This window comes from Pteronotus mesoamericanus, unplaced genomic scaffold, assembly GCF_021234165.1.
Source record: "Pteronotus mesoamericanus isolate MK-2021 breed Mesoamerican mustached bat unplaced genomic scaffold, CSHL_Meso_final scaffold_507, whole genome shotgun sequence".
NCBI lineage: Eukaryota > Metazoa > Chordata > Mammalia > Chiroptera > Mormoopidae > Pteronotus > Pteronotus mesoamericanus.
Genome location: NW_026555319.1, coordinates 2,897,033 through 2,924,137, shown reverse-complemented (window position 1 = coordinate 2,924,137; position 27,105 = coordinate 2,897,033). Strand labels below are relative to the sequence as shown.

The 27,105-nt window shown below is 48.2% G+C and overlaps 1 protein-coding gene across 3 annotated transcripts in view; it reads right to left on the bottom strand.

Annotated features, from left to right (window-relative positions):
• SBNO1 (strawberry notch homolog 1) overlaps positions 1 to 21,588 on the bottom strand; it is a 48,074-nt gene extending 26,486 nt beyond the window's left edge. The window contains exons 1-9 of one of the 3 annotated variants that reach the window (XM_054594248.1): positions 21,444 to 21,588; positions 12,628 to 12,759; positions 12,006 to 12,110; positions 10,144 to 10,456; positions 6,966 to 7,066; positions 3,683 to 3,776; positions 2,054 to 2,214; positions 1,107 to 1,240; positions 850 to 940 (exon numbers count right to left, since the gene is read on the bottom strand). In XM_054594248.1, the coding sequence (XP_054450223.1) occupies positions 850 to 940; positions 1,107 to 1,240; positions 2,054 to 2,214; positions 3,683 to 3,776; positions 6,966 to 7,066; positions 10,144 to 10,456; positions 12,006 to 12,110; positions 12,628 to 12,759 (1,131 nt within the window). In that variant the 5' untranslated portion in view covers positions 21,444 to 21,588. Of the gene's footprint in view, positions 1 to 849; positions 941 to 1,106; positions 1,241 to 2,053; positions 2,215 to 3,682; positions 3,780 to 6,965; positions 7,067 to 10,143; positions 10,457 to 12,005; positions 12,111 to 12,627; positions 12,760 to 21,443 lie in introns of all 3 variants that reach the window. The other 2 variants (XM_054594246.1, XM_054594247.1) reach the window with 2 other exon arrangements.
• Between the last annotated feature and the right edge of the window lie 5,517 nt (positions 21,589 to 27,105).

The following is a 27,105-nucleotide window of genomic DNA, read 5'->3' as shown; positions in this document are numbered from 1 at the left end:
ATTCTACAAGTATTATGCATTTAACTACAATTTGCAAAGCTCTGTAATTAAGTTCTGAGGGAAATGTAAGAATTATTAACAGTTAATGTACTCTCCTTCTTCAATTACACTGACTCAGAAGTCAAAAATACTTTAGATGCCAGTTACATGTTTGTGTTTTGAATAGTTAGTAGTCATTCAAACCACAGAACTTTATCGATCCAATCAAGGATGTTCACCCAAAAAACGCACAGGTGAGCAGGGCAACACAGAACCAACCTAGGACTCATGTGGCAAGTAGACTTACGCTTACTTATTTTCAAAGGGCCAGAGGAAAGGACTTGCAGGAGCCAAGCCAGTCTACCCCGTAACCCCAGCAATTTGTACATAGATAGAAAACAGTGAAGATTTGCTAAAAATTAAGATTCAAATCACATGAAACTGTGCTTCAGACACTGAGACACATTTTCTTCCACTTGACAGAGTTGTCTTAACGTGCACGTGGTACAGACACACAGCCCCCTGGATGTATGAGGACCTGCACCGGCCTCCACGCCGCCTGTCCACACAGCTGGGGCACACCGCACTCTCATAGCTGGGGGTCCCTCCCATATAAAGAGACAAAGGAACACTAGAGAATAAACCCCGTACACGGACAATGCCGATTTTATGGGCCACTACGGAACCCCCTGGCACTGCGTGTCACACACAGCCACCCACACACCCCGCCAGGTCAGCACTCACTAGGTTCTCTGGGAAGTGGCTCGCTGAGCCCTTTCAACAACACTAAGGAGTAAAAATTGATTACTCCCATGTCATACATGAGTCACCATTTATCGAATAACCCACTGAACAGAAAACTTTCATTACCTTATTTAATGAATGGACCAAAATGTTTTTTGCTCCAATATCCCTCAAATCTCTTTCAGCATCGTACTTTAAATCATTTGACACACTGAACCTGTCACAAAAATAAACAAACAAACAAATCAGTGGAGATCCCATCGTTCTGGCAGTTTTCAGGAATAAATAAAACCAGGCCCCGACACTTGAAGAGACGTCCGCCCGCGACCAGGAGCCCGCCGCAGGCGCCGCGCAGACGCCCCACGGCCCACGGCAGCACTCACCACAGCGCTCTCTTTCTACTCAGCAGGTAGTTCTCGTAGATGATCCCTGCGATCGTCCTTCCTTTTCCCACCCCAGCGCCGTCGCCTATTAAGAAGCCAGCACGATCTCCATTAGGTAGGAATGTTTCATGTTGCTGGAAAAAAAAGGGAAAGCTGGTAATTAACTGACTCCCTTTGATAATTTGGTGATCAGTCTTTCATACATTGTTTCAGGGTTCTAGTCACATGGCCTGTGTTTACATAAATGGCAGAACGTCTGGCTTGGTATGGATGCTTCCTTTTTATTCGCTACACATTCAACCCTGCTCCCTCGCACGCATGAAACAGCTGACGTTAACACACTGACGCGCGTTCTTCCGTGCCCCTTTCCACATGCGCACAACCAAATACAAACTTTTACATCGCACATACATGTGGGGGATGGATGGCTATTTGTCCATGTATTTTACAAAGACAGAGTATGACAGAAATCCTTTCGAAACAACTGGCGTAACTCTCACTCACTGTTTCAGAAGCTGACCCAACCCCCGCGCGGCAGCACCGCAGTTTATTCCATCCCCCCAAGGGCGTGGGCTTTCAAAGCTTTTCGGGCTTTCAGCCACTGTGGGGAAAAAGCTGCGACCAACAGCCTGCTGTTTTGTTCTTATCTCATGGTTCTATGGGCCAGGCCCCAGCCACGGCATCCTTGGGCCAAAGGATATGTGTGCTTTAGATTCAATACATATTCCCAGTGAATTCCAAAAGGCGATGGTGCCTGTCATTTCCACGAGCAATCCACTCCCCACACCCATGCTCCCCCATTTAATTTTCTCACACACGGAACGTCTACAAAAATCATTCCCAAGTTTTTCATGCAAGAAAAGCTTGCCTCTGGACTAAGACAACTTGAGTATACGGACTAAGACTAAAAACAAACAGGGCGTGCGGCCAGAAGTGGCACTGCGTACCTGGGCTGCGTAGGTAATCGCCTCAAGCTGCAGCGCCGACAACCAGCCATTGTCGATGGTCTCTTCAGAGATGGATGTTTTGTACCAAACGTCAGGAGGGGTAACACTCGACAGAGAACTAGTTTCCACCACAGCGTCTGGGTGACGTAGGCCAATTTTTACTACATGGAAATTTAAAAACACTTCATTTTAATTACTCTAGATAATACCTCCAGATGTATTATAAGATATTGCAATACTTTTCCTGTGACAGAAAATGTAAGTAAATAAATAACGATACACTCCAGGATTCTATTTTAAAAAGTCACTAATGATTGGTGAAGTGCTATTTAAATCTGACTAAGCCCTGGCCGGGTAGCTCAGCTGGTTAGAGATGTCCTGAGCACCAAAGGGCTGCGGATTCCGTTTCCGGTCAGGGCACACACCTAAGTTGCAGGTTTGATCCCCAGTCGGGTATGCATGGGGAAGACAACCAACCAGTGTCTGTTTCTCTCTCTCCCCTACCTCTTTCCTCTCTCTCCCTAAAAAAAAAAATCAATAAAACATATCCTCAAGTGAGGATTAAAAAAAAAAAAGTATGGTATTAAGAAAAAACAAAAACTCTTGGCTACAAAATTAAACAGCAACTAGTTCTCCAAAATGTATAAAGTGAATGTAATTTAAAATAGGGGCAGCAAACCTCTCCCGTTCAACGGCAGACAGCAAACATTCTCTGCGCTGCGGTCCCACCCGCTGACCCTGCCGTCAGGGCGGAGCAAACGCAGCTGCAGCCCACAGGCAACCCCAAGGGCGCGGCTATGTTCCAGTAAAACTTTATTTATAAGAATAAATTTTATTCTTATATTTACTCTGCCGGGCTCTGGTTTAAAGGGCCATCGATAAACTTTGAATCCTTTTGTAAAGAGACTATTGGGAGGGAGGGACACAAAATTTCAGATACCACAACCAAAACTCATTTTAAATCACCAGAGAAGTATGAGATCTTAGAGCCCATACATGGTTGGCAAATAGAGATTTTTAGTCTAAGTGGGATTATTAATGGCTTTTTATAGAAAACTAGAGTATGTAAGAGACAAATTCTAGCCATAACTTTTCTATCTTATTACTCAATTTAATGAAAACATGAACATTTTTATACAAATTATTAGTTTTCATGGCCATTATGGGAAAAAGGCAGAAATGATGTTCATGTAAACCACTGAAACCAAACGGCACACTGTATTTTTAATATGGCCACATTTTTACGATTCGCTTTAGATAAGCTTTATAGACTACATGAAGCTAACACGCACATTTACATCGCTGTATTTATTGCATTTATAATCATTGTTAATATGAGCAAAATTTACCTAAAACAAAATAAAACCCAAGATTTTATTCTTGGTTTTAAAAGACCTCAATCTAGAACAAAGTTCTAAATTTGTGTAGAGGGGGAAAAAAAACCCTGCAGTAAAGTTTTCACACAGATATTCTCAAACATACAGCTTAGAACATCACAGAGCTCGCCCTTGTCCAACCCGGAGGCGCCCAACACTGGTGAGTCTGAGCAGATGATGGGCTGGGGAAGTGATTTAAGTTCAAGAGGCGCCAAGGAATCTTTCACCATTTTGACAAATCCCAAAGACATACATTTAATCGGCATGTACTCAGCATAGGTTTCTGCATGGCCCATCTCTTCTTCATCTTCTTCCTCTGGCTCATCTTCCTCCTTTACAACAGGAACCTTCTGCGGCACAGAAAGAACACAGTCAATTCTAACTCCAGAGAGAGAGGCCGAGCCAACACAGAAAAACTTGCCCGTAGAAACGCCCACAATCTTCATCCTGAAACACGACATGCCACTTCGGTATTCCCTAGAATCGGGGTCCCACCTTGTGGCTTCCCTGCTTCTCCGATGATGAGCACAGACAAGCCATGACCTGCTCTCACTCCTAACACGCAAAGGGGTCACCGCAGGGCCCCACGTTCCCTTCCCCTTCCCTCCCAAAACTGCTGGCCCTTTCATTCTGCCCGCCCCCGGCCACGTCCTCCCCACTCAGCCCCCTCCAGGACCAGCACGAGGGCTGGCAGCACGTGCTTCGGCCTCGTGGGCAGAATCTAAGGCTCGCTCCCCTCCCTCTTTCCGGTTCCCTCCATCTGTCTCCTTTCCCTCAGAACCTAATGCCAACACCCCAGGGCACTCGGGAGTATAAAGGTCCTTCTGAAGGGCAGAGAGTTCACTGCAGACGCCTGTGTCCCCAGAGACCCAGCTACCACCACACTCAGGGTTCCTGAGCAGTCGTGCTCCAAACCCTGGCACGTCTGACAGTGAAACAGGGAGCCATCAGTAACGACGCCAGGAAAACAGGAGCAATCTGGACTGTCCCGGACACGCACAGCCAGCAGCCACCACGGTCACGGGTTCCCTGGTGTTTCTCCCCAGAACCTGAAAGGGACCGAGGGAGGGGAGCACGGGGACGGGCAGCCCCTGAGCAAGCCTCTGTTCCCCACCGGGAAACTCCCCGGACAGCTCTTTGTTAACATGGGCACGCGCAGCGAGGGCAGAGAGGCAGCTGCGAAGGCCAGAGCTGGCGGTGGGGGGCGCCCAGGCGGGCCGGCAGGGGACGCTGAGGGCCACACGCCCTGGAAGGGAAGGGCAGCTCTTCTTTCATTTTTATTTAGTCTAGAACAGAACAGGAAGGCACACAGATGTTCAATAAATGTGAGAAGAAAAAGGGCAGGGGAGACAAACATCCCATCATATCAACTCAGAGTCCTCAGAAAAAAATCCAAAACACTCCGAATATTCTCAGTAAGCACGCCAAAATGAAATCCAATTTCAGAAACTGGAGACCAAATGGGGTTGGCCAAAGAAACAGATATAAACCCCAATTCTACTGTTACTTATTTGGGTGGCCTTGGGCAGATCATGTCAACCCTGAGCCCCCCACCTCCACCGTTGTCTCAACGGTAACAGGACACAAACTCTGCTAAAGGACCAGCTTCCTTCTGCCTCCCTCGACCTCATCTCCCAACCGAAAAAAAATTAAATAATTTTAAAAAATCACCAGCAGTATAACTAGAGGATGAGCTGGTAATTACAAAGGGTCACAAAACCCAGGGACGACACAGGTGACATTTCTAAGCCAGCTGGATGTAAAATGGCAGCTGCCAGCAGGCTCCGCGTCCAGGAGACGCACGGGAGGCAGGGAGGCTGCAGCACCCGGCACCGCCCACCCGACACGCACAGTGCACGCCGGGCACACTTCACCAGGCGGGGAACGTGGGCCGGGGACTGTCAGGTGCTCCTATTTTTTAAGAGAACCTAGAAATCAGTTTACAGCCACGCCACCCTGAACACACCCAATCCCGTCTGATCTCGGAAGCTGGCAAGCAGGGCCAGGCCTGGTCAGCACCTGGATGGGAGAACCTGGAAATGAGGACTTTTATGCATTAGCAAAAATTCAAAAATTTTCAAAACCTGCGGAGACCAAACAGAATACAGGCGTTCACTGGTCTGAGCCTACAGGCTGTGGTTAGCGACCTGTGAAGCGCTCCCTAACCAGGGCACCACACGAACATCGGCCTGTTACAGGCAATTGCGGGCTGACTATGAACCTGAGCACTAACTATAAACAACGTTTCTTGGAGAAAAATGCGTTTTTTCCTTTCCAAGAAACCACTCTCAAGCAAGCTGCTGGCACACAAGCGTGAGGTCGCGGGGGCGCCACCACGAGCTCTCCGGGTCCCCAGGCACAGCCTCGGGCACAGCTGCGTGGCTTCCTCTAATTCCCACTCCGTCCCCATGCCCCGCCTATCCTCTGATACCCCTCGCCCATCCCAATCCCCCAAGAGCAGACCCTCACTACTTGCCTTCCGCATCCCTTAACCAGCCCCCTCCCAGTCTCCTCCCAGTTGTCCTGAGTCACTGGCAGGGCCCTACGCCACCCAGTGACTGCAGCGCCACGTCCAGAATCCTCCAAACTCCACTCAGGACCCTCCACAAAGCCCGAACCAACCCCTCCATCTTACTGCAAGCCCCGTGCCTTGGCTCAGTGTCACCTAAGCACCGCGCCCCACCCCCCATTCAAGCTTTACTGTAGCTCCCTTCCTGAAATGCCCTCGAAGGTCTCTCCAGGCTTAAGGCCCACGCCCCAGAGCTGGGAGCGGCTCTACAGAGCGCAGCCTTCCCAGGCCAGGGCGACTGCATCTTCCGCCTCACCCAGGGCCTGGCTGTGCCTGGCCACCACAAGGCACCCTCGTCAGACTGCAGGCAGGACACTTCCTGCGGAGACCTACCCTGTCCGCTCGGGACTGCACACTGCGCAGTTGTTAAATAATGTACAGAACCAATGGGCCCGAAGCATGTAGCATTCCCAAAAGGTAAGGAAAAGGTTATCATATCATTATTCATATTTAGACCCTTATATGATCTGATAGCTCATGAACAGCTTGCATGCAGGTTCAATCCTAAAATGAACAGTTTCCAAATACTTCTCTCTACTTTTTCTCCTGATAAGTCGCAATAAAAAGGTATCAGTAGCTACGCTCATCTTATCAATCATGCTAGTTTTAACCACCTTGGTTAGAATATATTAGTTTATTCCAGCAAGGTTTAATGCTTATTCATTAGTTTATATAATAGAGCAGCCCACCTTCACCCAAAGAAAGTTTTCTGAGGATTGTTTTCTTTTATTGTTTATTGACTTAAGAGAGAGAGACAGAAAGACAGAGACGTGGACTTATTGTTCCACTTATTTACGCATTAACTGGAATGTGTCCTGGCTGAGGACCGAACCCGCAAGCTTGGCGTGTCAGGACGGTGCTCTAACCAGCTGAGCCCGGGGCCAGGGCATCTGAGGGCTGCTGAGAGCACTTTCAGCCGTGGGCACTTCCACACCACACAAAAACACACATACTGCTTGACACTCACCATGGTCGGGGAAAAACTCCGCATTTTCATGTCATTTATCCATATTCTTGCTACTTCTTTATTAGAAGACTCTTTCTTTATTGTACCATTGCTTACATCAGCTGAAAAGGAGAGTCAATTACATTTTAGAACAAAATCTCAATTTCTTTTCCTATGATTTTTTTTTAAAAATTCAGTAGTTTACCCCCTTCCCAAACTGAAAAACACCAATCTGCTTATCACTAACGTAAATCAAGCATAAGAATGAAAACATTCAAAGCTGTGTACCTTTATGGAGGACTTACCCTAAAAAACAAGTAACTTAAAAGGAAATGTATGCACAGGATATATGAAAACTATTTATCAAAGAGACATCTTAACCGGAACTACCTGATAGTTCATTTCAATACAAATGCCAAGAGCCAGCATCACTTTAAGACACTTCACCTGGCTCATTAAAAACAGACAGAAAGCCTGGTGCACTCACCAAGATGGAATCAATCTCACCGTATCTGATGGCACGAGCTTTCAAGACCAAATAATTGTTTCCAGAAGGGAAGAAAAAAAACAACGGGGAACTCTGGTTTCCTCTCTCTGCACACTTTTAGGCGCAGCAGCAGAAACCCCCGTCGCAGAGGTGAAGCAGAGCTGCTGGCCTCGGAGCCAGCACCCCCGGCGCGCCCCCGCCCCCACCCCCGCGAACCCCGGAAGCGCCCTGGCACCTGGCGGTCTGGAGGTCAGCGTGAAATCACAGGGGGCCACGATCGGCACCTTGTCTATTCTGCCCAATGACAGGAGTATCTGAGGGCCCATCACGCAGGAGTCCACAAGGACCAGGATGAAAAGCGCTGACAAACTAGAACGCTGGGACAGAGGTAAGAAAGTCGCTCTGGGCACGGGCTGCCCACAGAAGCGCGGCAGAGCCGGTGAACAGCCCGCAGAGAGCCCGGGCTGGGCCCCAGTGAGGGGGCGAACCCAAAGAAAAGTCCCGTGGCCGAGAGCTCCAAAAGGGGCAGGGGCCGCACAGGCCGGCAACGGGAGCGGAACAGGCAGCCCCTGGCTCTCCGCAGCTCCACACTTTAATGCTTTTCCCCTTTCAGTAAAAAGATGACCTCCTACCACACAAACGCTTGCTTATCCTCCGTGTTCACTCACTCCGTTTCTTTTCCATCGCTGGCCTACTCTGACGGAGCTTCTCAGGCTTCCCACACAAGGACGCCCCTGATTCGCAGACTTCTGTCTCTGGGCACCCTGCGCGGGGCGCGGTCTCCGCAGTTCTCGGTGCCGCAGCTCTCGTCTCCTGCGGGGCCTCCTTCCCCGAGGGCACACCCCTCTCCTGTAACTTAGGGCAGCAGCCGCTGAACGAAGGAGCGGAGTGCCATCCTCAGAGAGCCACGGGAAGGGAAGCGGGAAGGGAAGCGGACTTTCTCCTCCTCAAACCCTGAAACGCTCTGAAGAGCAGCTTCCGCTCACCGCTCACCTCCAGGCCCCCGAGAGCCGCCTCCAACGCCGCCGGCGCCTCAGCCGGCCCAGGCCCGGCCTGCCCCCCCCCCTGCCCCCAGCAGAAGACAGAAGTCAGCCCTGAGCCGGGTAGGGCTCAGCCACTTGGTTCAGGACCTCGCAGCCATGTGGTTCAGGACCATGAGAGTAAGACTACAGGCCAAGGAGCACAACAGCACAGGCCGAAAAATAAAGATTAGACCGCCTGGTATCCTTCACTGCACCGTCACTGGAGACCCTCCGCGCCAGCCCCCCACTCTCCACTTACAAACACAAGCGCGCCACAAGTCCCATGCAGTCACCTCTGCCACGAGATCCTATGTGGGTCTATACCAGGTGTTAAAACTCATGTCCCACTACCAGAAACATCAAGCGGCTGTCTGGAAGGAGGAACTCTCCCTTGGACGCCCGCGCCTCAGTGCCGAAGCTGACAGAGTGCACGAGGAAGCAGGTCAGCTCAGGGTACGCCCAGGGCCAGAGCGGGCGTCTCCAACAGTGCCCCTTCTGGTCTCACTGCGTGACAGGGACTCAAATACTATTTAGTTCAATGGAGAAGAGAAGGAAAAAATATCCTTCTTGAGAACTCACATTTTTCAGTTTCTAAAAATGTATTACTAAAACTTGATATAGTCAGACTTAAAAGAGTAATTCTACTTCACCCTTAAAAACAACCGCACTATACCACACGTGAAGCCTCCTCTGAGCACCCCACCTCGAACTACGAGCTCTCCTGCCTCCATGCCACTTCCCGTCTCTCCCCCCAGCGCCTGTCCCGACAGACCATGTAACTCGTGCGCTGTGTGACTCCACCAGGACGCAAGCTCCGTGAGAGCAGAGCTTCCCACCGTTTCTTCCTCAGCCATAGACTCAAAGCCCCAGAACAGTGTTTGACATAGAGGCGCTCAACAAATACTTGTTGAATGAATGAGCAACAACAAAAAAGCCACCCTAGGGGAGAAAAACTAACTAGAAAATCTACATTCTTTATGCATAAATGAATTCCTAAAAAGGTGTGATCAAACCACTGCTGGGCTTTTTCCCTTTACATCTAAACCTATCCTTAAAAGTATTATGGATTAGCTAGTGGTAGTGGCTGTACCATTCTGTGACTATACTTAAATACACTCACCTCTACACTTTAAATGGGTTAAAAAATTACACCTCAAAAAAGCTATTATTAAAAAGTATTATGGGTATTCACTCTTCAACAAAATATAGCATTATTTTATGAGAGAGTGTATGTATTTTAAAAGAGAATTTACTAAAAACAGGACTACCCACAAGCAATGAAGTCAATGACAGGCAAACCATAAAGGTCTGAGCTCAAGTACCAAACTCTCAGTTTCAAAGCCTGTTACCTTCAAGCATGGGCCAAGGACCACCAGCAGCAACAGCTCCTCCAAAAAGCTCATTAGAAACGCAGGCTCCTGGGCCCCACCCCTGACCTACTGAATTGACTGCTTTTGAGCAAGATCCCCAAGTGATCCAGAGGCACATAATCACCGAGAAGCACTGGTTGAAAGGACTGAGAAAAATATATAAAACAGATCTCATGATGCCAACAAAGCCACTTGGTAATTCCACACTTCATTTCAAAGCTAAACGCTAAGGCTTCTACACTTTTGCTTCTCTTGAATTGTATAAAGACTGTAAGTACCAAAGGCAGACAACTGACACCACTGAAAACAGAAAGACTTACTAGCTGCTGTTGCAACTGGCTGAGCAATATTAGCTGGTGGCTTCAGTTTCATGAGTTCATTCAGACTATTATTTTTTAGGAGGTCCTTCAGTTGAACCTGGTCTTTCGGAGGTGCGGCGGTCATGGCATTTCGTACTGCTGGTGCTGAGGCTGAAGGGCGTGTGTTTGCAGTGGTCTGGATAAACTTTGTTAAAGTGATGGTTTGCCTATTCGTTGTTACAGGTGGTGTTTTAGTCATTACAATGGTAGATCCCAAGGTCGGAAGCTGATTTATTTGATTCAGCACAAATGTTGTCGTAGATGGAGGCTGCTGCTATAGCGAAAAGAAAACCACATGCATCACTGCACTGAGAGACGCGCTCTCCTCCAAGGTAGCCTATACCCATGAACACAGCACACCATGCGCAATCTGAAATAGGCTTCTGCGCTGCCTAACAATTGGCACTTCATTTTAAACTAAATATGAATACAATAAACTACCAAGTTAAAATACACCACTCTGAGGAAAGAAGGTACAGGGGTAGCGTGACATCTTATTTAAGTGTCGGGGCGAGCACACGTCACGTGGAACGTGCAGAGCCCTGTATGACACGAGGACCGGGAAGGGGAAGCATGTATAACCCAGCACCGCCCCAGCTGGGGAGGTGACCTGGGTAAGTCCCTGTGCCCCTGGAGGCCCGGGCCCTCTGAGGATCACTCTCCATCTCTAACACTCCATGACTCCCGTCCGATGCTTTGTTCTTTCTCATACAGACTGTACGGATGTTCAGAACTTAACAAGATAAAACCGCCAAGTAGAGCTTTAAATCCTACATCACACAAATGGCCCAGCTATGCAAGTCACAAATACCAGTGATAATGCATGAGCTGCCTGTGAGCCTAAAACAAAGCTGCATAGCGCTTGTATGGGGCGGGGGTAAGAGCTGGATGAAAAAGGAAAAAAAAGGCAAGACTTGAGGGTGACAATATGCCTGTAACTAAAAGCGACTATAATGTAACTGAGGTACTTTTATGAATTTAAGTATATTTCTACTTCCTTTCCACTTCAAACTATCTTATTTCTCCACAGTGCCTGTAACAAGAATCTTCTAGATACTGCTTATCACTTTTAAATAAAACTCTCAATAATTTACCACGTTATCAAATTTTAACCAGTTTCGTCCAATAATTTTATAACACTAGGCTTAAGTTAGTAACTGCTGTATTTAAGGTAAGGTCAGAGGAAATCTGTATTTAAAGCACAATTATAATCACATAAAAGTTATATATACCAACAACTATAACAGCACAAACAATCAGACAACTGTTTTTAAAAAAGGGCCCTAGCCGGTGTGGTTCAGTGGATTAAGTGCCGGCCTGCGAACCAAAAGGCCCCCACTTCAATTCCCAGTCAGGGCACATGCCTGGGTCGTGGGCCAGGTCCCTGGGGGGGGGCGGGGGGGCGGGGGGGCGGTACACAAGAGGCAACCACACACTGATGTTTCTCTTCCCCCCCCTTCCTTTGCCCTCTCTCTAAAAATAAATATAATCTCAAAAAATGAAAAAAGTTACATATATGAATGAACAAAAGCTGAACAAGCAAAATTGAAAAATATAGTAGGATAATGCATAGTTTACTTTTGTTTCATAAATTGTGTCATTTGCAGTAAGAAGTTTCTGCTTTGTCCAAATTATCTTTTGAGCAATGTAACTATGATAAGAATGGAACAAATGTTTTTACAAAGTTGGAGATGAGACGAGAACATTGGAAAAGAGTAGCAATAAGCAGAACTAATGAGATAAAACGGTTTCGCATGAAAGGTTATTTTCTTACTATGATCCCAATTATTTAGGTAGTGATGCCAAATCTAAGTAGTTCTTACCCTAACATTTAATAGCGCTGGCGTAGGCACTGTCTCCGGTTCTTGTTTAACAGGAGCTGCTGCTTCGGTCTCCAAACCCAGTTCTAACGTACTAAGTGGCATTGACTGGAGAGAAAACAATATTGAGAAAAATAAAGAATGACACAGTGAATTCCATTTCAAGAACAAGAGGTGTAGGTATTTTATTAAAACGAAGAATGTCAAACTTCCCAAACAGCAGGCATGATCGCGGACACCAGGCGAAAGGCCGCCCGCTAGGCACGCGCGCCCCTCCCCGGCAGCAGGCAACACCGGTCCCCCGCTGCGTTCAGAAACCTGGACAGTGAAACCTCAGAAAAACGCTCCTAGCAAGTACAGAGAGATGCACTATGAAGGGGGTTAACCATCCTCTCAGAAAACTATAAACGACTCCTCTCTTCCTACCTACACAGTGCAGCAAAACAAAAAATGGTCTCAGCTTTCCTTGCCCACGTTTCCCACCTCATGAAAGAAGACTAACACTAAGAAAACCCTTCATATGCACGTTTAAAAGTAAGGCTTAATAATATCTACTTCTGTGAGTACAAATTGAAGTGAAGAAAAGCCCAGCTTTTCACAGAGGCTTCGGAGAACGCTCACGCACCTGGTGAGCGGAGGGGGCAGGCGTGGGAGCGGCCAGCCCTGCGTCCCCACCATCGATCTCGAAGAGGTCATTCGGGCTGATTCCGCTCTCACTCAAAGCAGCAAGCAGTAGGTCTTGCCCTGGCTCCACCATCTGTAGAACAAAATATTAAATACTAATATTAGAAACTTAAAATGACAATTTACTCTCTTCTAAATACAAATCAACGTTTTCTACCAGACCCATTCATTATTTATGAAGAACTTACTACATGTCAGGCAAAAAGGAGGAAAATAGTCTCAATCCCCAAATCCACATGAAGATAGAAGAGATGGCAGAGTTTGTAAATCAGAGCAAGAGTAAGTCCATAAAATGCTGTCGGAACCGAAGGACACGCTGCGCTCGGCCGAGGGAGGGAGGTCACGAAGATGACCGCAGAGCTGAGTCTCAAGGAAGTAATCGCCCGGAGGACAGGGGTTTTCTGGACAGTGTACTGAGTCCCTCGAGGCGTGAATGACGCCGACACTCTTTAAGACCAGAAGCAAGGGGACACCTTACGAAACTGGTGCAGCAGCCCAGGAGAGAGCTGATGTGCTACGGCAGCAGGGTGTGAAGATGAAGGACGGGACGTGGGTTCCACGGTATTTAGGAAGGAGAATCCCTAAGACCAGGTTTAAATAAAAGCTCAAAATGGAAGGGAGAATTAAAAAGAAAAAAAGAGTTGAGGAATAATTAGAGAAAGTAATCAAAAGTTGAGCCCAGGGGACCTGAAGGATGAGTTATATAGATTTCAGGGGTAAATGCCTATTTACGAGCAAGCAACTACATTTTATGTTGGGGTTTCCGAACTGTACTCTTAGGAGCAAGACCAACAGGGAACAAAACCTTAACAGAGTTTTCTCAATTTTAACTTTTCTCAATAGTGTATCTGAAATAACCAATTTATATACACAAGCATACTTGTGGGAAATCTTTACTTGTTTTTCTCAGAAAACAAAGTTCATGTTATATAAATAATACACTAATTTTCAGCTAGTCCATTTGTTCTCAGACTATGCAACAGAATTAAATATGAGTGTTTCATAGTAAAAAAAAGAAATCCTACAAAAAGAAGGGTGTTAGCCAAGAACACCAGGACCATGACTCCCAACATACAAGGACAGGACCACTATTTTTAAACTTTTTTTAAAAGGCTTTATTTATTTATTTTCAAAGAGGGGAAGGGATGGAGAAGAGAAGGAGAGAAACATCAACGTGTGCTTGCCTCTTGTACGCCCCCTCCTGGGGACCTGGCCCGCAACCCAGGCCTGTGTGCTCTGACTGGGACTCAGACCGGCGACCCTTTCGTTCACAGGCTGGTGCTCAATCCACTGAGCCGCACCAGCCAGGGCAGGACTACTGTTTCAGGTGAAAGCATGATATTTAACCAAGAAATCTTTTACTAGGTAGAGGTCTCTGTCACACAAGCTTGTGTATCACACCAAAAAAAGTTATAACGGACACATGAATGAATTTAAGGTAGAAAACCACAGACATTCAGAACTGAAACTAAGGACAAACCCACTGTTTAAAGGATGGGAAGAAGGACAGAGAGCCCAAGAACTTTTCAGAAAAAAGAAAGGAAGTCCAAGAAAGAGGACGATTTGAGCACAAAGGTGGCGAAGAGAGGACAGACAGGGACTGACTCCCCCGTACAAGCCGGACACAGCGTTGGGCTCCCCGTGTCCGGCACAGGCCCACAGCCCAAAGCGGGAAAGATGAGGCTCCGAAAACTTCAACTACCTGGCCAGTGTCGCCCACCCACATCTACATGGTCCAAAGACCATTTGTTCTCTTTTCAATGAGGAGGTCGAGAAGCCCATGCTGGCCCTTGCCAGGCGGCTCAGCTGGCTGGAGCAGCGCCTCTGTGCACCGAGAGGTGCGAAGGTGGCCCCAGGCCGGGGTGCACGAGGGGGGCAACCAGCCACTGTTTCTCTCTCACATCGATGCTTCTCTCCCCTCCCCACTTCCTTTCTCTCTCAAAATCAATAAACCTATCCTCAGGTAAGGATTTTTTAAAAATTTAAGAAGTCAATTTTGGAAACCTTGAAGTTTCAACACTTAAAATTGGAAGGGGATGGGGTTTTAGACAGCCAGATGAAAACAGTATGAAAGAATTGGCCATCAGACACAAACAGCAGAAATGTCCCAAGACGGATTTAAGATAAAGTTGATCCACTTTTTCTAATATAGACATAGCTGACCATACTTTACAAATTATCCTAGTACACAGTAAAAATACGAACAGAGCTAAACCAATGCTTCAAAATACATTTTCAATCCATATAACACTTCATCAGGGCCTGTGAGAATAGGGGTCTTGGCCCACTTGCTCTGGCTAATCTTGACCTAAATTAATAGAACTTGAGACTGTGAAAATGTCAGCTTCTAAAAGTAAATACTGGAAATAGTTTATTTAAATTCAAAACAAAAGCACATTGTTTTAAACCAGTGACTCCTGAACTACAGACCACAGAATGCTTGGATGTCCCAGGGCCCGTTAACGCATCAGCTGCGCACCAAGCCTTGTCTATTTATACTCAAAAGTACAGAAACGGTAACTCATGAAACCAAAAATATTTCACTGAAAAGTGTTACTGAATTAATGAGAGCTTTTTGAAATATACACATACTTTTTGAACACTGAGCATTAGATGTACAAAAATATTTTATTTTCGCCCAAGCTGGTGTGGCTCAGTGGACTGAGCACCAGCCTGCGAACTGAAAGGTCACTGGTTCGATTCCTGGTCAGGAGACATGCCTGGGTTGAGGCCAGGTCTCCAGTTGGGGGCGTGCAAAAAGCAGCCAACTGATGTTTCTCTCACAAACACATTGATGTTTGCCTCCCTCTCTTTCTTCCTCCCTTCCCTGCTCTCAAAAGTTAAATAAAAATAACATCTTAAAAAAACCCTCAGACTACCAAATTGTCATGAAAAGTGGAATTAGGAATTGCTAATAAACTTAGCCCCACTTATATTAGCTGAGAGTTGCTTTCATGTGTTGACAGCGTATAATTAAAAAATATATACACGTTCAAGGAAGGGAGGAACTTCAGGGAGAAACCTGTTGGCGCTCAGACCAGAAATGACGGCGCCAGCTCAGTTACCTACGCAGAATGCGTTCACAGCAGTCCCAACCCGAGACCTCCAACCCAGGCAGTAACCTGGCGCTGACAGTGTCTGTGAAAGACATTTTCTCTTACAAGCTACCAGTAAAAGACACTTTAATTTTATATACATTTTACGCACAAATCTAGGGATACTTTCTCTCTTAGCCAATCGGGTACCAATTCTCTAGCTGCACATTTGTTTGCAGTGAGGAGGAGGAAATGGGTAGAGAGGGAACATCTGTGTCCTTCTCTAACTCCATTAGGCAAAACCCATCGTATTTAATCATGTTCCTATTTTGAAATTATTACAGACTCACAGAATTTGAGTGCTCATGCTGAGAGGACCCTTAAAAGGTGATATTATCCAATTTTCTCCTCCTCACTTTACAAATAAGCAGGATTTATTCCTGAAAGGGAAAACATTTTCACTCTATAACCACATATAAACAAGTACATACAATACACATACAAAATACATAAGTACCATATAAATGCAAATACTGTTAAGTATAAGAGAACTGTGTTACAATGTGTCCACAATGGATTTCATAGACCTTAGATGACATTCAACATGTAGCAATCTAACAAACCCAAAAGTTACTAACAGCAGTGATTCTGTGGTATCTCAAACAACGGACAACAAAATGGCTCCATTTTTATCACAAATACATTTGAAAATATCCCCTATTTTAAAACAGTACACTATGAAAGCAACAATGATAAATAGGAAACAAGGACACAGGAGTAGAGAGAAACCAAGAGCCACCCTTGGCAGGAAGAGAATCCCCAGGAAACAATAGCCAATCGGAAGAATGAAAGGATTCAGTTCCCACTGAGAAGACCAGCACTGAACCCTATCAGTGGGGACAAGGTTTCTCTTGTTGAGACCTAACACAGACCTTTACAGCCTGCAGCTCTGGCCAGAGAGACACGGGACGTGTCCGCAGCAGCAGCCGCACACAACAGGTTGAGGAGGCTAGAGAGTCAAGCAGAGTATCTGGGTTCCGGTACCGGCTACGTCATCCACGAGCAGTATAACACGGTCAAGTAATATTCTATGACTCGGTGTCCTCAACATCAACTGGGGATAAAATAGAACCCACCTCACAGGACTGCTGTACTATTTGAAATAAATGGTAGCTACTCTCACTTTGATAAACGTTAGTATCATCCAAGAAACGTCTTCTTCCATATTGCTGATGCAACTTATTTCCCAGAATACAAACTACTTGTTGGCAATCTATTCAATAATTAACTTCCAAATTAGTTCTGTAAAATACTAGCTCCCTTTTTACCTGAAGTGCCACACATTCAGTTTATTCACTTAATCAGTTACTGTCTTAAAGACAACAGACACCTTTAAGTGTGCACAGAAAATATTACTTAGTATCTCTACCAGAGCTAATAATGAAAAGGTTTTTTTCTTGTTATTTAACAGTGTCAAGCATGTTTGATTTTTGACTCAGCTTCAATTTTGCTTTTACACAGCCCAGATGTGATGACTGACACAGAGTTTAAAAATCTGAAAGGCCCTGGCTGGTGTGACTCAAGGGACTGAGTGCAGGCCTGTGAACCATAAGGTCGCAGGTTCGATTCCCAGTCAGGGCACCTGCCTGGGTTGCGCACCAGGTCCCCAGTGGGGGCCGTGTGAGAGGCAACCAATAGACGTCTTTCTCACACATCCATGTTTTTCTCCCTCTTTCTTTCTCCCTTTCCCTCTCTGTAAAAATAAATAAATAAAATCTTTAAAAAAAAAAAAAAAAGAATTTGAAGGATAATGATCCACTTGGAATTTAGCTGATATAGTCCACTGGACAAGTATTTAAGTGTCTACTGAGTGCTGATTCCTTAAGAATATGAAAAAAAAAAGGTCAGTAAGAAGTTCCTCAAAGAGGGTTTTGTTTTACTTAAAAAAGATATAATTTGTATTTTTTTAAATACTGAATTCTCAAGGGAGCAATTGCTCAGACTGCCTCTCTTCCCGCTCTTACTGCAAAACCTATAGGAAGCAAGGATTCACAAAGGATCTGTATATTATGAACAACTTTCCAAAAATGCTTTACAAATGAAATGTAAGGAAGAACCAACCAGGTGAGGAAATGAAACAACTGACCGCCCCCATCGACTTCACGTGGCCAGCTTCCTTCAGGTTTACTGGAGGGTTGGACCTCCTTCTCTTTTAAGCCTTATGATAGCCCATGAGTAAATGCTGCCCGCTACCCCCTGTCACAGAGGAGAAACTGAGGCCTAGAGAGGACATGTGACCAGGCAACAGCAAAGCCAGAGCAGAGCCGAACGACACACTCAGGTCTGACAGCACACCCTCCAAGGTTCTGCACGCCTTAACCCTGTGCCAGTGGTTTTCAAACTGCTGGCCACAACACAGTGGGTTGTCCAATCAGTTTAGTCCACCATGGCCAGTGTTTTTAAACACTGCAGCACAGGAACAGAAAATCAGTGCACAGCAAGGAGAGACAGAAAACGTTATGTCACGAAATGAGTTATTCAGTTTTATGCGTATATGTACTATATCACAATGAAAAACATATTTCTTAGCATGGTATGCAATCAAAAAGTTTAGGGGAAAAATGCTCTATGCTATATGCTGCCTCCAAAAAAATAAATAAGCATGTTAATTTAATGGGTTTTTTAAAAAGATTTTATTTATTTACTTTCAGAGAGGAGGAAGGGAGGAAGAAAGAGTGGGAGAGAAACATCGATGTGTGAGAGCTATATAGATTGTTTGCCTTGCACATGCCCCCAAGGACCAGGCCAGCAACCCAGGCATGTGCCCCAACTGGGTACAGAACTGGTGACCTTTTGGTTCGTAGGCTGACGCTCAATCCATTGAGCCACACCAGCCAGAGCTGATGAGTTTTGTACAGCATCTTATTGATAAAATGGGCTCTTTTAAGAGCCTATCTTTTCCATCTATGGAAAATTCAACCACAAAAATGGATCTATCAATTAGCATTAAAAAAAAAGAAAAGAAAAAGAACATTGCAAAAAACCTTAAAATCACACCATGTGAGTTATTAATTGACTATTTAACATGAAAGCAATTCCTCTCAAAAAGTGTATTTCCTTTTGGCAGGCAATGTGTGGGAACTCCTAGAGCCTCAGGAAAAGACAGATTACTTGGATCTGAGTGTTCATGTCCTTCACAGGTGGCAGGTCTGAAAACAAAGCTGAATTTAGAGACTGAGAAATGCCAAAATGTATCTGTCTCTTTAGATGAATCATTTTTTAAAAATTTTTACTTATTGATTTTAGGGAGGGAAGGGGGAAGGGGAGAGAAAGAGAAACACCAATTTGTTGTTCTACTTATCTACGCGTTCATTGGTTGCTTTTTGTACGGGCCCTGACCCAAGGATCGAACCCTCAACCTTCCTGTATCAGGACAACACTCTAACCAATGGAGCTGTCTGGTCAGGGCCGTGAATCATTTTTTTAAAAGCAGGTAAAAGAATCTCCATACTGCCCGTTTTTAAGTGGTAATTTCAGCAAAGCCTTTGAAACATGTAAAATTGGCCCTGGCGGGGTAGCTCAGTTGGCTAGAGCATGAACCCAACAGCCAAGGTTGCGGGTGAGATCCCTGTCAGGGCAGATGCAATAATCAACCAAGGAGTGCACAGACAAGAGAGGCAACAAATCAATGTCTGTCTGTCTCTCTCTCTCTGGAAAGTCAGTAAGTTAAAAAAAAATTTTTTTTTCAATACAGGTAGCCCTGACTGGTGTAGCTCGGTTGGCTGGGCATCGTCCAGCAAAGCAAAAGCTGGCCAGTTGATTCCTGGTCCGGGCACACGCCTGGTCTGCGGGCTCTGTTCTAGGTCAGGATGCGTTTAGAGAGGCAACCGACTCCTGTTTCTCTCACGTTCATGTCCCTCTCCCACTCTTTCTCCCTCTCTTCTCTCTCTAAAAATAAATAAAATCTTTTATAAAATAAAAATACATGTAAAATTGCCTGACATAACAGCAGTCAGTGAAAGAATGAATGAACAAGCTATAAGCCACTTAGGCCTCCCTTTTTAAGGCTTAACCAGCAACTGATGTAAAACTTACTTAAAATTGTGAGAGAATCACATGGCATAAAGTTAGACTGAGAGATAAAAAGCAGAGGCCAGAGGAAAAAATTTAAAATGTCTTACCTTTGGTAAGGTAAAATTCGGAAACCTTTTTAAACATGGAAATAAAACGTTCCTTTGCTTGCAAAATTAATGTCCCACCCCAGGCACTAGCAGCAAACCCTGCATTTTACCCCAGAAATTCCGTACAAACTATCGTTTGTGAAACGATGATGGTTCCCCCCGCAGCTTATGAAAACCAGTTCTGCTTGCCGCGGGTCCTGATCTGCCGCAAACAGCTCGGAAAAAATGCGGTCCCTCCCCTGCCGGGCGGCCTCGGCGTCGGCAGCGCCGGGTCTGCGGCACGGGCCGCTCGGGCTTTGACAGCGCTCAGGACCCTCCCGGCGACCCGGGGAGCAGCCCCCGTGCGCCTCTAAGTCTGAGCGTCCAGAGAGCACGAAACATTTAACTGAACGTAAACTGCTAGTAATCAACTTTCAAAGGTCAAAGGGGACCCAGTTTGCCACCTTCCCTCATCAACACGTGTTCCGCACAAACTTCCGGGTGCTGCTACAATTGGCTGCGCAATTCAATGGATAAAAACGTTGCTCTCCCTGCCGGACTCCCATTTTCTCGCGCGTCCTTTCGCCCCGTTTCTCCTCCAGCGACTCCCCAGAACAAAAGCCTCCCACAGTCCACGGAGCACGCCCGTGAAAAGCGCTGCTCTGCGAGAGGATCAAGTTAGAGGACCGCAAACAGGCACCCAACGGCAGGCAGCACAAAGCCGGGGTGGAGAGGGGAGGGGCTGGGCGCCCAGGAGAGAAACAATCGCCCGCTCGGGAACGTCCACAGCTCCGCCGCGGGTAACGACCCCGAGCCACTTCTGGGAAACCACCCGCGCACGCCGCTTTGGGGAACTTTAGGTCCTACTTACGCCAACACTCTCAAAGTCTGCAAACCCCCAGCCGCCCTTCCCCTCCAGAGATGCTGCGGGCCGGGGACACGCGAGCTCGCCGGGAGCAGCGGCGCTCTCAAACCGGGGGAGCCTGAAGGTGGCCCCCACGTGTCCCGCGGACCTTCCCCACGGCCGCAGGGCGCGGTGGTCACAATCCGCCGGCGCGGGATCCAGGCCGGGGCCCCCCTGTAGCCTCCCTCACTCGCCCTAAACCGGGAGCGACCCTCCGGCAACCGGACTTTTGAAGGATCGCGGAGCTCACTTTCCTTCGGGTCCGGGACCTCGCAGCCCCGGTGCCGAACGGGACAAGAAAGGGAGGCGACCCGAGAGGAGCCGGAGCCGAAGCCAGCACACCCTGCTCCCCGCCCGAGGGGGTGCCTCCGGCCCGGGACAGCGGGGGCCCCCGGGGCCCGTCAGCCCCACGCGCGGCGACCACAGGGCCCGGCGCTGACGGGCGGAGAAAGCGAGCGCGGCGGGGCCGCCGCCGGGACCGTGCCCCCGAGGCCCCCGGGACGAGTAGCTCAGGGAGCGGCGAGGGAGGCCCCGAACCGGGGTGAGGTGGCGGCCCCCCCCCAGCCCGGCCCCGCACAGCTCCCTAAGGAGGGTGGGAGTGGGAGGCTGTCCGGGAGAGCGAGTGCGGGAGCAGAAGAGGGTTCAGGGGAGGACTTACTTTCCCCGCGGGATGCGATGCCAGTACAGCTTCTCCTGGGAGTCGAGAGCTTGAAGAACCAGAAGCGACAGGAGCGGAGGCGGCGGTGGCGGCGGCAGCAGCGGCGTCCGGCTCTGCCTACCTCCCCGCCGCCATCTTGACGCCCCTCCCCCCAGCCCCCCGCCCCGCCAGGGGAGGGGGTGGGGCGACGGATGAGGCGCAGCGCGCGCCGCGCGCCCCACGTGACTTCCTCCCTCCCCCCCACCTCGCTCCCCCACGCCCCTCTCCGCCCCGCCTCCCTCGTAGACGAAGGGAGAGGATTTACCCCCCCCATCTTGACCGCCCCCTGCCTTCGCCGCCAAGCACAGACTCCGTCGGCTCCCGCCGCCCCGGTACCAGTGGTTGGATCCAGGGGAATTCCGGAACCCAAACGGTCCATTACCGCGGCTCCGGGGTGGGAGAGGGGTGAGGGGGCCGGGTTTCCGAGAAGGGGGAGGGGGAAGGCGAAGGCCGCTGCGGAGAGTCACGTGTCTATTGCTTCCGCCGGCGCTCGAAAGACCTCGCGAGAATTCCGTTTCCCCTCCCTTTCTCCCCGCTGGCTGTCGGGAAGAAGGTCTAGGCTCTGGGTGCCACGCGCAGGTCAGCGGGTGGGCCGGGCGCATGCGTTCCGCACCTGCTTTCAAAGTCGGGCTAGGAGGGGCCCGAGGCTGTTTTCAAATCCCCTTTGATGGGTGTCTTCTGTCCAGGAAGTTACCTAGTGGCTTTTCTGTTACTTTCGAAAACTCTTCATTACGTAGGCAGTCCTAGAAAAAAGTGCTCGCTTATGCATTGCTTGTTAGGCTCGTTCAAAGCACTTTGTTCAGGATGAAACCGCAAGTAACTCGAAGCCCTTCGGTGGGCCCACTGTCATTATCATCCTAAAGAGTGTGAGCACCATCGGCCCCACTTTTTTCCGTACGCACACCCGGTAACCCAAACTAAACTACTGCTCTCAATTAGTGATTGCTGCAGAGTGCCTCGACCCAAAGCCTCTAGTCTGTCGTTACCACCTCTCCCTTTCTTACAGTGACCTAACAGAATAAATAAATTCACTTCTTGGTAACCCTTTTGTAAAGTCATTCTGAGAATGCTGTTTGACGCTGTTGCTTAGGTAATAGGCCTGCCTGGTTAATTCTTGCCCCCTACTGGCGGCGCGTCGCACTCGCCTTATGTTGAAAGGAAACCAAGGCGTTGGGACGCTTGGAGGTTAAGATCTGAGCTCCTCAAGAAGAATGGGGAGAGGAGTAGTCATGGCAAGAATAATTATGAATCTTCCATCCTAACGTTTATAGACATAAGTATGCATTGTATATATGTATCCACATAAACTAATTGCTTTGCTAATAATTTCACTTCCATTATTTCATCTAATCCTTACACGCAAAAAAAACCTTATAAAGGTAAAAATAAAAAGTTTCATAAGAACAAAATCTTCATCTGTCTTGGTCACTGCCACCCTCTAGACTAGTTTATGGCCTATGTAGGTGACAACAATGACAAATCTGTCACGTTGTGAAAGGAGAAAAAAGTATGGAATTATGCAGCAAAGAAATCTAAGATATTGTAGTTAATGCATCAGTGTCTGCGGAGCTTGGTTGGAACAATACAGTTTCAAAGTGACTCCCGCACTGCAGCCTCGCACGAGGACTGGATGAGCACTAGATTCCGAAAGTAGAGGCCCGACCTAGGAACTCACGCCCATGCGTCACTTTCCAAGCATCCACAGCAGATCGTCGCTGCCATCCCTGCATAAGCTCTTCACCTTGAAGCAGTGCAAAAGATGGTGTTTCAGTGGACATTTCTAATGCAGCTGCACATGTGCACACAAATGGTATGCACGAGGTTATTCGTCGCAGAATTGTTTATAGGAAGCAAAAGATGGGATACAATCTAAATGTCTTTGAAGAAAGGACTGGTTAACTATAGTACTTTCTACAGTGAAACAGTTCTTCAAAAGAATGAAGCACCTCTGTGAGAATATATAATACGTTTTGCTTGCATGTACACACAGTGCACCTCAGAATAACAACACAAGAAGTGTCGCGACAGGAACTGAGATACTACCAGAAGCAGGTTCAGTAAAGTCCCTACCGAGGCATGCACTGATTGCCTCTCATCCATTACACGTACACTGCTCACTCCATTCAGCAAACATTGACTGAGCCCCCACTTTGTGCCAGCGAGCACATTAGAGGTTAGGAACACAAGTTTAAGAAAAACAAATCAAGGAAGTGGCAGTGGATGGCCCCTGTCCTTGAGATTAATGCCTTTACAGTCTAGTGGGCATTAATCGAACGATTCCCCAGAGTCTCACCCTGGAACAGTGACACTGCTACAAAGAGGCAAACGGAGCCTGTCACAAAGGCATCTGACCTCCTTGGGGAAGTCACAGAAGGCTTCCTTGACAGAGTGATGACTGAGCTGAAAAGTAGGCGTTAACCTGGCAGAGAAGGCGCACCTGCGTTTCTGGAGGAGGAAACAGCACTTGCAAAGCAGCAGTCATCAGGTGAGAGTGTCCGTTATCCAGATGCTGTTTCTCTACTCCCAACCTCAGCTCCTGGCCCCGTGGTAGCTGGTGCTTCAGGGACGCTGCGGGGCTGGAGGAGACAAGTTTCCGGGGAGCGTCATCCCTGCAACACTTCGCCCAGCAGCTGCGTTTCCTTCCCAGAGCCGCGGCCTCCCCGACGGGAGGACCAGCAAGAGCCGCCGCCTCGCAGTCAGGTTGCTGTAATTTCTGAGTTAAAATGACGCCAACCCTCCCCTTTGTTCCCTTAGCCCAGGTAGCGAGAGCTGCTTCCTGCAGCTGCTACCTCTGTGCTGCCGTCAGGTTTTCTCTTTACCCTTCCTGTCATCCAATTAACCAGCTTATACGTAGTTAACAATTTCTTGTACTAAATTATTTCCATTAAATAACATGTCGTTTCTGTCTCCTGTCTGAACCTTGACTGATGGAGCAAGTCAAAAGGACTTATCAGTAGGCTCGCAAAAGTAGGCGAAGGCTGTTCTCAGAGAGCCTTTTCCGGGGGGGTGGGGGGGTTGGGCTTTATTCTTCAGGCTGCAGGGCCCTCTGAAGCCTGTTAGGCAGAGAACAGCGGGGCTGGGCACGCGCTGTCCCCAGACTGCTGTGGAAGCAGTCCAGCAGGTCTCAGAACTGGGCCGCAGATACGAAGACAGGAGGGTCGAGAGAGGTTACAACAGAACCTGAATTGGAGCAAAGTGGCTGAGCAACAGAAGAGGGTCCGAGTCAGGGAATATTTAGATGGTCAGGCCAGCAAGACACAGCGGCTGGTCAGACAGGAGTGGGGGCAGGAAAGATGACAGGATGACATCTCCATTTCTGGCTCTGGCTTAAGGGCCATCAAGGGCAGCCGAGACTTCAGGAAGACAAAGAGGTCTGAAGGGGAAGTAATGCCCTTGGCTTTAGATATGGGGCATATGCTTATCTATAGCTACGTAAGGTAAACAACCCCCCAATGTAATGACTTCACACAAGAAACATTTTATTTCTCACGATCCTGCCAGCTGAGCTGGGCCCAGCTGAACAGCTCTTCTGCTGGTCTTGCTCATAGTCACTTGTGTGACTATGACCAGCTGATGGAGCAGCTGTGGGCTGGGCTCTTGACAGAATGCGAGGACAGCCGTATTCCTCTCTCCACATGTGGTCTCTCCAGCAGCCTCTCCGTGGTTCTTACTGGTGGCTCAGGGCTCCCGAGGACATGAAAGCAGAAGTGTCCAGGCCCTGGCCGGGTAGCTCAGTCCGTCAGAGCACCGCCCTGCTACGCCAAGGTTGCAGGTTTAATCCCCAGTCAGGGCACATACAAGAAGCGACCAATGAATGTATACATACGTGGAACAGCTGATCGATGTTTCTCTCTCTCAAATTCAATTGAAAACCAAAAATAAGTAAAAATAAAGCAGACATGGATGTAGCCGTTTGACCATGGTAGCCATTTAGCAGTGACTAGAGTCAAGTTACAAAATTGAAGCCCGATTCACAGAGCAGGAGAGAGAAAAGTGGATTTGGAGCAAAGACAGCAGCAGCATCTTCGGCCGCCTCTGGGCTCCATCCCCCGGACCTCTCCGCCCGGTTCCTCCCGCCTCCCTATCACATGCTCAATTGCAACCACACCGGGGGTTTTCTCTCCCAGGCACACGGAGCTCATTCCCACCTCCAGGCATTTGCCCTTGCTCTTCCCTCTACCCAGAAGTACCTTTCCCCATGGATCTTAGGTACTTAGGGTATAGTTTAAAGCCACCAACTCAAAGAGAGTTTCTCTCACTTCACCAACCTAAAGAAGCCACCCTCTCCCCACTCATGCTCAGTAAAATTCCCCATTTTCATTTTACTCACGACATTGATCCCTACGTAATATACTACCTTTTAAAAAGTCATTTCCAGTTCGTTTCCTCCCCCCAAAAATATGGGGGTGTGTCTTATTTGCCACTGTAGTATCCTCAGTGGACCAGACAATGCCAGGCACACAGCTCAAGGAAATGTTGAATTGACGCATTTTAGAGAAAGTAAAAACCGTTACATATTTGGGGAAGTTGAAAGAAACCTTGGAGACCACTCTTTGCCCAACACCAAAATCGTTTGACAGCTAGGGAAGTGGAGAGCCAACGAGCTGGAACGACACACCAATGCCACACAGCAATTTAGCGACTCTTCTCCCCAGCACTTTCATATACATCTCCTTGTTTTGCTTTTCTACTTTCTTGGTGCCGTGCTAGGCTCCATGGTTAATGCTGAGGTCTCCAGAACCTTCTCAGGGACCAAAGGGAAAATGGATAAGGGAGGGACTTGCCAACATCCCCAGGAGGGGCCCCTAGGGAAGAGCTGCAACCGGATACCTTCCCTGCATTCAAAGAAAAGAATACCCAGGACACCTGTGCTTCTCCAGGACCAAACCCACGGAGGCTCCCCTGGGTGGGGAGCAGTGCAGGGCTGTTTCCCTGCGTAGTCATCCAGTGCACTAATACTCAAAAGACTGATCCAGGCCCTGCAATTAAACCGCTGGGTGACCATGGGCAGCAAGTAAGCCAACTGTTCCCTCGGGTGCTCTGTTTCCCCATCCGTGTACTAGGTGGGCACGTGGGGCCAGGGCTCGCTGAGGTTCTGGGCTCCCCCACTGACTCGGTTGGTAGGAGCCAGGCCAGCGGGTTTTGACTAATGGACTAACAGACCCTCCCAGTAAGCCTTTCGAGCCTGGGAATGAATGGATTAAACAGCTGGAGGAGGTCAAGGGACTGGAGCTGCCCAGCTGCGCGGAGCCGGGCTTCCCAGGTGAGACGCGGAGGGAGTAGATCAAAGGCCCGGTTTGGTCAAGTTGGAGATATACCGGAAGTCCCCGGAGTCCGCTCAGTGACGGGTCCTCCAGACACGTGACTGAACCTCCTGAGGCGGAGTTTCTGCACCGTGAGTGGGCGGAGTTTGGAGCCTCGAATGGCAGCGCGGGTGTCTCCACCGCAGCCAATCAGCGCAGGGAGACGGTAAAATTTAAACCCCCTCCCTACATCTCCTCCTCCGGGACCTGTCCCGAAAGCGTTTGTAGAAAGTGCGGCCGCTCGCCCCGCCCCCGGCCGGGGAGGCGGGGAGAAAGGCGGGCTTTTCCTCGCATTAGCCTATCACGGTGCGCGACCAGGA